Source organism: Atractosteus spatula, chromosome 11 (genome assembly GCF_055471065.1).
Source record: "Atractosteus spatula isolate fAtrSpa1 chromosome 11, fAtrSpa1.hap1, whole genome shotgun sequence".
NCBI classification, from domain to species: Eukaryota; Metazoa; Chordata; class Actinopteri; order Semionotiformes; family Lepisosteidae; genus Atractosteus; species Atractosteus spatula.
The window spans coordinates 41,229,582-41,240,545 of NC_142716.1; the positions used below are offsets into that span (position 1 = coordinate 41,229,582).

At 34.4% G+C, this 10,964-nt stretch overlaps 1 protein-coding gene across 1 annotated transcript in view; it reads left to right on the plus strand.

Moving 5' to 3' along the window:
• Positions 1-8,559, plus strand: part of stxbp4 (syntaxin binding protein 4) — an 83,734-nt gene extending 75,175 nt beyond the window's left edge. The window contains exon 22 of the mRNA XM_088926646.1: positions 7,001-8,559. Within this exon, the coding sequence (XP_088782772.1) occupies positions 7,001-7,109 (109 nt within the window). The 3' untranslated portion in view covers positions 7,110-8,559. The remainder of the gene's footprint in view (positions 1-7,000) is intronic.
• The last annotated feature ends 2,405 nt before the right edge of the window (positions 8,560-10,964 follow it).

Below are 10,964 nucleotides of genomic sequence, written 5' to 3' on the forward strand. Positions count from 1 at the left end.
GATTAGAACATGGAAGGATGGATGAGTGTAGACTGGTGGCTGTATCTGCGGCCACGTGTATAGAAAAAATAAACTTGTTTGTTTTTATAAAACTGCAATAGATTTACTTCAGCAGGACTTGAACTGCTCAGAAATAACATTGCCCCTAATAGCCAAACCTACATAAGTAAAATGAGCAATAAGTGAAACGGACAATTGACATTTAATGTTACTTTCTGACAGTTATTGAGGTTAATGTGGCAGCTTCATGCCATCTTTGAATCACGCTCAGATTTAAAAGTATGAAACATGAAAGAAATCATGAGAATAGGTGTCAATTTGCTTGGTGTTTTTTTGGGATGTGTCCTAGCAAAGGGCAGGGCATTTCCATATTTTTTAATGCAGTATTTGCTGCATTTAAAAGATTTTTATTTATCGTTCATTACATCTCACAGATGCAGATTTCACTTTTGTTGCAGTATATTTATAAATGACAACAGCAATCTGTAAATTGGCTTGGAACTAGGAATACCTTAAGTGTACTGTGTATGATTACACATAAACATGCATATACTCAGAATTTACAGTGATAAAACAAATAGTAGAAAATGCTTCTGCTATTCTACTTTTCACTATCTCATCCATATGTCTTTTAGTTCTTTGCTTTTCAAAGATTAGAAGAGATACTCTGCTAAATATACTTATCCTTATGTGAACTGGCTTACATGTAATCAAGTGCTGCAGGAGATAAACATTGGTACTACCTAACACCCCAGTTTATAGAGAACTATAAATGAGCACTAAAAGTTGTTAGTACAGTTATTTGTTTTAATCGTGTACCACATTTGACAGTGGTGTGGCTGCACTACTGTAGTGCAGATTATTAGGAATAGTAAATTCCTTATTGTTCTTATATATCTTATATGTTCTTTGAAAAATAAAAATAATAGGTCATTTGTGACTTGTTGGGAATTACAAATCCTGCTGGATTAATTAAAAAAGGTGATTTGGCATCATGTGTGACACCCATAATTGGCAATACGAGCTAGCACGCAGTGTTCAGCCTATTCTGAATGCCCAGCACAGTAGAACGTTTTCTATACTACATAGCAAAGCCAAATAATTTTACAAAAAATTGTTCTTATAGTGAAACTTGGAGTCTACAAAACGTTCCAGTGAATAATAATGAATAAGTTCATATTTTTATGAAAAATTAAATATCTATATCCAGACACCCTTACTAGAAATGGTGGTCACTGTAAGTCTCCAGACTCTCATGCATGTCATAAAATAGCTGATCTATACATTGACTGATGAGCTAGAAATGTTATACATTTAAAACAGCAGTTTTACAGATTGACTGAAACACCGGTATGTTAAAAAAAGTATTGCTTTTGGTGAGCTGCTAAATGTATAGATTGACTGGTTATTTTACATATTTACTGATTTAACATATAAATATTATCATATTTATGCATAGTGATAGACAATACTAGCTACCTTTGAAAGTTTATATAATAACTAATTCAATACAATACAATGTATGAAGCTTTACGTGTTAATAATTTATTTTCACTTTATTGAGCACTGATTGCAAATGTGTATCTGCATACAAATGTAATATACAATATATATTAATACAAACATTATATGAAATTACCATTTCTTAATTCACTGATGGATGAAGCCCTCTCTAATGACTCCTGATGTTCTTATCTGATACTTTTGTTTTCTATGCCACTCCAGAAAAAGCATCTCATCTCATCCACTTATCCTCTTTGTGGTCTTATTGGTTGTTCCCCATATCCTCATTAAATAAAACAAGTCTAGCTGGAACAAAAAAAATAGTTTTTCTTTTTAGTTTGGACCACCACTGCTGTTTCCTTCCTGCACTGTGTCCAACCAGCCAAATGGCCATTTTAGCTTTCAGTGATTGAAGATACTTTCTCTCAGAGCTATTTATATCCATCCATTTTCTAACCACTTCTTCCAGTTTACTGTTATGGAGGAGCCAGAGCCTGTCCCAGCAAGCATCGGGCACGCCGTGGATGGGACACCAGTCCATCACAGGGCAGACAGACACTCACACTCACCACAGGGCCAATTTACCAGACAATTAACCCACAAGTATACAGTGCCTTGCAAAAGTATTCTCCCCCCTTTTCAAATATTTTCTGTTTTTTATTTGTAATTAATTTAGGAAAATGTCTGGATTTTTTTTCTGTTTTTGTTGATGAGTAGCAAAAAGTCTCAGTTAAAAACATCATGGCACCATGGCAACACAATAAAATGTGAAATAGTCCAATGGGGGTGAATACTTTTTCAAGGCACTGTATGTTTGGACTGTGGGAGGAAACCCATGTGAACATGGGGGGCACATACAAACTTCATACAGATTACAACCAGGTGTTGAACCCTGCCCCAGCACTGCAAGGTTGCAAAGTTAACCACTGTGTCACCCTCTATTTATATCCATAATTTATACATTTATATTTTTACATATAGCAATTTTTATTCATAATACAGTATATAGTGAGTTTACAGTATGGGAAATTACTGAAATGATACATAAATATAAAATACAAATAACATGATACATTCCCATCTGGTGTGTAAGAATGAAGAGCACAAATGTTATTCCATACTTATTTCTACAGTATTACAGTACTATACTTGCATATACTGTATATACTGTACATGATGCGTGTACAGGATTATATGAATTTTTGAGGTTCAACTGTCCTGCACTGAAAGGAAGATTTTCTGGGAGAGATCTTAAATCAAAATTACTCATCTAGCCCCTAAGCAATTTTCAATAAAATCCAATATTGCATTTGCTCCTTTAATTCGATTAAGTTAACATGCTAAGATTAGATGGCATTTGTAAGAGTACATTAGATTGGGAATTAACTAGAAATCTCCAGACTTCCAAGCAGGCTTGATTCTTTTTTAACAAGTGGTAGTTTGTGCAAAAAATTGAATTCTTTTAACTTTGCATGAATTTAATAATTTAAATTTGCTGTTTACCACTTACTTTCAATATATTTATTCACTATTCTGTATGAATACTGTAACAGACAGAAGAGTACATATTTGCATGTGCCATATTTAAACTATCTGAAAGTGTGTTTTTATTAATTATTAATGAATGTCCCACCCCATTTATCAAGTCTATGTTTTAATAAAATTGTCTGCCCGAACAATTTGCAGAATGTAAAATATTGGCTCTCAAGAATATCTTAGTTGTCAAATGAATGTGTTATGTGATGTGTTAAATTAAACAATACAAAGTTATTTGTCAACTGGTGTCACATTTTCTATTATTCTCATATATTGTAAAACCACCTGAACAAAATGCTCAGTTCAGAGATTCACCAGTTAATCCTAGTAAACTATTTAAATTGAAAATTAACAAAGCCTATTTAAGGATTAAAGGTAATTCTTATTAAAAGAAGTGTGTAGTGTAGGCTTTGTGATTTCTATTGCTATTTTTAAAATAAAAACCAAAAGCCATTTGCCCTTAAGGGTTTGCTTTAGGTAGATTAAGCTCTAAAGGTTGACGTTCTCATTCTGATGAACTGGTGCCATTATATGTGTATACATATTATGCATGTTACATTTAAAAAAATCTTTACAGCAAGATTTCATATTATGTTTTGAGAACTCTGGAAAATATGGAAAACTATTTTAACATGTTCCAGATCTGGGGGAAATGCCAACTCAAGCTTTTTTCATGTATTTATTTACACAACCTATTTTTATAAACTTTTGTGTAAATAGGCTGTGCTCTAGAGGTTACACAGGTTTCACCATATCCTCATGATTTTTTCCTAAAGACAAAAAATTGACAGATACTATAGGTTTGTGGCGAGTACCTAAATCACATGAATTTACTGCTGAATTCCAGTTTTCCATTTTTTTCTGTCTCATAACAGAAAATGAATGGAAGTGCTTATTTAACTCTTAACCATAATGACTGTGCTGAAAATGAGTTTTCAAGACTGTTAAAAAATGGAGGTCTAGATTATTGCTGAATTATTGGGAGGGTAGTAATTCTCCATGTCAGTTTGGAGTACTTTGATGACAGAATAGTATTCTCTGTGAAGCTGGGATTGCAACAAGTCCCAGCTGTATCTCCCCATAGTAGGCAAGATACTGGCCTCCTGGAGGGTCATGTGTCCTAATAATCTCAGATTATCTCTTGGTCTCATCATGGAGACTGTGTCAAAAGAATTTAGACACAGTACATTTGCCCTGTTAAAAATAAACTAGAAGTTTTCCAAAAATGTATACTGTATATTAACAGAGCACAAAAAATGCAACAATAAGTATTGTAACCAATAGCATTTGCTGTGTTGTACTCTTATTATATACAGTATAGGCATATACCTGTAGTTCGTATAATTTAGCACGTAGATGATTGTGACAAATATATACAGGCATTCAACTACAGTATATAGTTCTAAAAGTAATTGCTAAGAGTGAAAGCTTCTCTGAACATAAAAGGATTCCTGTGTTACATAACAGCATCTGAGGAACAGTAGGCATTGCTTTTTCCCCCTTGATTGGCACTAATGGGTCTGTACATTTGCAGTACTTTACAGCTATGCTCATATTGTAAAGTGCAGATATGAAGAGCTATCAACTTTATAATGGCCTTTGTCAGAATGTACCAATCTCTGGCTTGTTTACACACAATGATTAATTACATATTTATATAGTCTTTTTATAGTAATCTGAGTGAAGTATTACCATTTTCCTATTTTGTATCACCAGTCATCTGTGCCATCAGAAATTGATATTTAATAATGACTGTTTCACAAAACAAGAAAACAGAACCATCTGAATCATCTGTTATGCATATACCAAGTCAAAACCTACACTTTTATAAGGGCTCATCAGTGAGTTATAGCAGTTCCTCTATAGTGACTGCATTCTCTAATAAAAAGGTATTCATTGTAAAACAGAAAAGTCCTTCCCCTCAGTCATTTCATATTTAAGTACAGACCTGACAAGAAGTCATTAGAAGTGCTACAGTACATATGTATACATATTCATATTTGAAGTGTATACTGAAACAGCATGCCTTATTATCATCCTACAGTATGTGCTGTCTTCTGTCTGATCTTCAGTTCCTTCAGATCCTTGTGAAATCAGGGCAATATCAATGTAGATACAATCAAACCTCCTTTTGTATATTTTCCCTTTTTTCCCTTACCTTCCTGAGGCAAATAAAATCATCTGAGTGGAGTATGACCACGTACGCAGTATCAGCTGACACCAGTTCATTGCAAATGACATGGTGTTTAGTCCTGCATATGTAATAGTAGGGATTGAGCTTTTCTGTTGGAAGATAAATGTTTTCAATAACAGCACAGCTGCCTTGTATCTAAGTGTTTGGGTATTTACATACAGTTACCTGTATTACTTTGTATAGAGTAACCGTAAAAATATCTCCTTCATTCTGTTGCTTGTAACTTCCAAGGCATGCATATATTAACAAACCTGCACTTCAGATAATACCAAATGCAGATTATATTCACTCACTTTTATTAAAGAAAAACTTCAAGTAGGTTTTTTACAGAAATAGTTTTAACATTCACTTCTCATGGTCAATAACATCCTGCATAACATGTTGAGAACTGTATTGCGGCCACAGTTATTACTCTACAGTTATTACAGTAGATTCGATTCAAGTCTGAGGTGCTGCTCAAGGTTTTTATTTTGAGGATAAAAGGCTGCTTCTTTTATATGAGTCAGTGATGTCGAGTTACAACTTCTTGCTTTTGTTCTGCAAACCCCTTTGATGCATCAGATTTAAATGATTATCAATTTTGTGCCAAATATTTGCAAGGTAAACAACTGTTAGTTCACTCAATCAATTTAGACTTAACATGGTTTACTTGAAAATCTTCAAAAAGGAACCATTCACACTGGAAGAGAGGGGAAGCTTTGTAACATTTGAAGTTGTAAAATTAGAGCACTTTCAGCGGATTCACATCAAACCTTTTCAGGGACTCTGTAAGACATTGTGCTATCCTGTCAGAAGGAAGGGTGACCTGTCTAGCCACAAACCTGGGTGTGGTTTCCTGTATTGGGTGCTAACAAGCAGCAAAGCTTGAAATATTAGAAACCAGTCACAGACTGGAATCACAAGCTGAAAATGACATTGAAGCTGTTTTTATTCTAGAATAAAAAATGTACATTCAAGACTGTGAAAAAACACTATGATGCAGGTGGATATGGGGAGCTAATTACTCACTGTGAACCTGTTGATTAGAGGTTATTCTGAATAATATATAAATGATCACTTATATCATTGTCCTAATTACAGAAATTCTGCATAAGTTCAAAAATAAGATTTTATTTTCAACACATGCTACTTTACCTTTTGGTCACACCATTTGAAGCGTCACCTATTAAGTAGCAATTTTGCAAATACTGAGCTATGTAGTCATTAATTTTATTACTACATTAGCTTGCAGCTGGATGTTAAGAAATGATCTATAACTCTTATTTTGAAGATTGTGTCCAAAAAGGGCTTATCGGATGTTTGTTAATCATAAACACTACAGTTCCTGAGCATCTATCCAGTGGAGGACTTAAGGGTAAAACATCACTTAAGAATTTGCTAGCTCCTATTTTGAATTGAGGATTGCATTGACATTAATAAAGACCTCATTAGCAGCTTAAAACTCAAGTATAATGACTTTTACAGCTCCTGTTCTGGAGGAAACACTTTTATTAAGGGTTAAGATGTGCTATCATTCTATAAATATCCACATTCTTAGGCTTTTTTTGTGAATGTTGTCTGTATACTGTTTGTACTTCCTTAGCTGGCATTGCAAGAATGTTAATTTTAAAAAAATGTTTCATTGCGTTACTCTTTTACATCACAACTCTTGGAAAAATATATTTTTAAACCCTTGTGCGTTGTTTTCCTTCTTCAAAATATCTTTCAAGATGACGCTTGTAATTTTTTTTCACACGCACAATCTAACGATACTTTGTTTTGTCCTAGCCACGTGACTCAGACAACGTCATGGACTCACCCAGTGACCAGCAGCCTCAGCCTCCCTGAAAAGGAAGGAGACGACATCACCAGAGATGCTCCTGAACACAGGAGCTAACCTGTAAACCAGAGTTGTTATTAGGTATTCTTTTCCAAGTGCAATCCAATTGACCTGCCTGATGCCACAAAGCTAGAAAAAGAAATGGTCGCAGCAACCACAGTTGTATTTTCTCTTATTTAGGTGCAGTTTAGTACATTTTTGTTCCACTTCGTTTCTAGCTTTGCTATCTTTGCTTTGCTAGCGTTCTAGCTTTGTGATACTTAGATCAAGTATCAGCATTTAAAAAAGTAACATGGAAAACCTACGATTGGAGAGATCTCACTGCAAAACTTGATGTGAAAGTTTCACAGATGTGTATACGGCTATATTTTTAGATCATAGAGAATGCTTTATACATTCTCCTTTATATCACAGTTTTACACTAACCCAACATAATGTTATACATCTATCTATTTTAATTATGTTAAATCCACAGTCTTTTAAAAAAAAAGGACATACCCAAGTTGCCTTCCTTTTTCTGTCTTTTCTTGTAGACGTCTTATTTGTGAAAAAGAGAGGAAAATGTTCAGACATTCAAGCTACCCAAGCAAAGTCAAAATTCATAAGCGCTTTGATGTACAAAACACAAAAGCAAAAAAGCTGTAAGGAAGGAAGAACAAACCCATCTTTGGATTCTGCAGTTTAAGAACTTAATCAAAGCACTACCAAGAGAAACATACCAGCTTCTTTTTATGTAATCCGGTTTACTAAACTACAGCTTTGAACTCCTTTTGACTCTGCTCACATTTTGTACTTTAATTGTTTTTTGAGTCATAATAGGAAACCATATAACAGTAACAAAGAACTGCTGCCAAATGTGACATTCGTTTGATTTCCACTTCTAAAAATAAACACTGCCTTGTTTTTTTAACTCTTTTCAATTAAATGTTGGAGGAAAAGATATGCCTTGTATCCACAGTCAGAAAAAATGTATTATTGGATTACATACAGCTATCATTGTGGTGTTTCAAATTTAGCACTCATAAATAGGAATTTCAGATTCAAATTAAGAGAATCTCTACTAGATAAAATACCAAAACTACTCTGACAGTGAATCACTTCTCAGTGCTGTTTTTGACTGTTGCACTGCAGTGTTTTTTTGTATTGCAGCTGTCTTAGAACAATAAAAAATAAACAAGGCTAAAAAAGTACAGGTGGAAAAATCAACAAATGTAGAAGCTATAGAAAAAGTTACAGTTTTCGGTCAGTAGTTTTCTTTTCTTGACCTTGGTATGGAGTCTTGATTTGTTCCTTCATCCTCTTTCTTTTGAGAATGTTCATTTCATTTCTTGATGTTGCCATTCTAATGATGATTGTAGATGGTAGTGGGTTGTATAGGACTCTTGTGTCCTGTTTTAATATACTCTACTACACGTCATTTATTTTTGCTTTTTTAGAAGTATGCTTTTAAAAATGTGGAGTAATGCCTACCAAAATGTACTGAATAAAACAAGTACGTGATGTTTAATCTGGTCTGTATTAGAAGTTTTTTTTATGAACCTGTACAAAATTAGGTGATATGTAAAATATTCTACATTATCTCTGGATTACACCCCTCAGTTCAGTTACAGACCTGGGGTGCTATCTGCATGTATTTTGTACAATCTCATCTTGTTTGCTTGGGTTTCCTCAGGGTGCTCTGTTTTCCTCCACAATCCAAAGACATACTGTTAGGTTAACTAGCTTCTGGGAAAACTGGTTCTGGTGTAAGTGTGTGTGTCTGTGTCTCTGTCTGTGACTATCTGTCCTGCAAGGGACTAGTGTCCCATCCAGGATGTACCCTGCCTTGCACCTGTTGCTTTTGCTTTCCAACATATTTTCTGATTCCCCTGCAACCCTGAATTGAAAAAAGTGTTTAGAAACAGATGGACAGATGGATCTTGAGATGACATCAATTATAACATTAACATGCCACATATACACGAGACCTCTGCAAGGGATACCAAACTGTACAGTTTTGTATACAGTAACTGGTAGAGCAACACTGTAGAACATTAGTGCCATCTTGAATCCCAGAAATCTCCCACATGCTGATGAGGAACTTGTTCGGCTTTTGGATCAGTTCAGCCAGGCTGCTATACTGGACTTTACCCTTGTTTTTTTTTCCTTAAGGCCCAACACTGCTGAAGCAGCACTTCCTGCATTTTCTTCTCTCTCCAAACCCCATGGCATTTTAGATGTACATTTTCAAAAACAGCAAGTTGACAAATTTGGAATAGGAAACATGTTTGTGTATATGTATTCTTAAATGTGTGTGTATAATTGGAACCATTGTGTGGTTCAGGAAACAGAATTAAAAGAAAAGTCGGTAGACAACAGTACGTTTTTTTCTGGAACTTAAAAAACAGGTAAGCAGGAAACAAATAATTCGATAAACATGGTGTTAGTAGTTTTACTGGAAACTTCTGGAAGAATAAAAGGACATTTCTCCAATAAGTGCAGGCTTACATATTTTCTAAAAGTGAAACAGACTTTAGAGAAATAACTTTGTTTTCTGTCACCATTCCAACATGCATTTCTTATTGTGGTACTTACTCTCTAGATGTCTATAACTGTCTTCTTGTTGTATTGGTCCAAACCTAGGAAGAAATCAAAATGGATCAAAAAACTTAAACTGTTTAACTACTGTATTACTGTATAACTGATTTTTTTAAAACCACAAGTTGTATACATGCACAGCATAGTGATGTGCATTAAGTGTACTTGAAATGGATTTAGTAACATCTCACAGAAAGGGCTTTTTTTCTCTTTCTGTGCATTGTTACTGGATATACATACATTTTCGTCTGCTCACGGTCTTATAAATGTAAAAACAATACTGATGTTTCATATTTTAATATATATAACAAAATAATTTATACAACAATTTTAGTGAGTCTTACAGGATTGGAATGTGGTGATGATCATCTCACAATCCCCTTCTTTCAATTTCAAAGAGGTGTCCTCTTCAATCTGTTGAAGGAGTGAAAATAAAACTATGTTGCCAAAACAATCATTCAGTGAAAGAGAATACCCTGCAATAATTGATTGTTGTCTTGCAGTTTAACAAGAATTCCATTCAGTACTGTTCCAGCTTCCAAGATGAATTTGACTACATAGAAAATCAAATATTTTTTCCACTGACTGTACATATACTGATCTTTCTTGAAATAACCCAGATATTTTGAGATGAAGGGTTTGACTGATTTACCAATTCTTCCCTGTACTTAAAGCATAAGGCCATTACAAAAGACTGAAGATTTGTTCTTTGAAACTGTGCCAGCATGAAGCATTGTTCGATGAGAATTGAACTTTTGTTTGGCTAAAGATTTGTAAGGAAGAGCAGTTCGGTACAGTATATTTAGATAAGTCATCTGATCCTTTTCTTATTGAGGCCAAGCACAGCTGTAGGCTCTCTGAATCTTTCACGTAGCACCAAACAAACAGCCTTCTTTTCATAGACTGGAGTGCATAGAGGCCATCTAAGGAATGGGCTGTAAAAACATCAACTTGGGAGGAAAACTATTGGTCATGCTCTATGTTGACTGTCTTCAGAAAGGCTTTAATACATGTTTCCCAGCCACCAGCATATTGATTTTTATAACAATTTCTACTCATTCTAGTTATTTCAGTTTAAATTAGCAGTGTGGTTAGGGTTATTACCATGCTCACATGTAAGTTAAATCCTGGGGAAAGTGGGTGATGACAGAGAATGGAGATGATACTGCACCAGTAACAACCCCAAATCTTCATTTAACAGGTTTCATCTCTGCCTCTAGGTACTGCATTTACTACCAGTTACTACCAGTTTTACCAGTCTCAAATTCTGTTTATTCCTTACAATGAATCATGTATCTGTAATACTCTTTTCTGTTAATCTTTTCATCAATATGT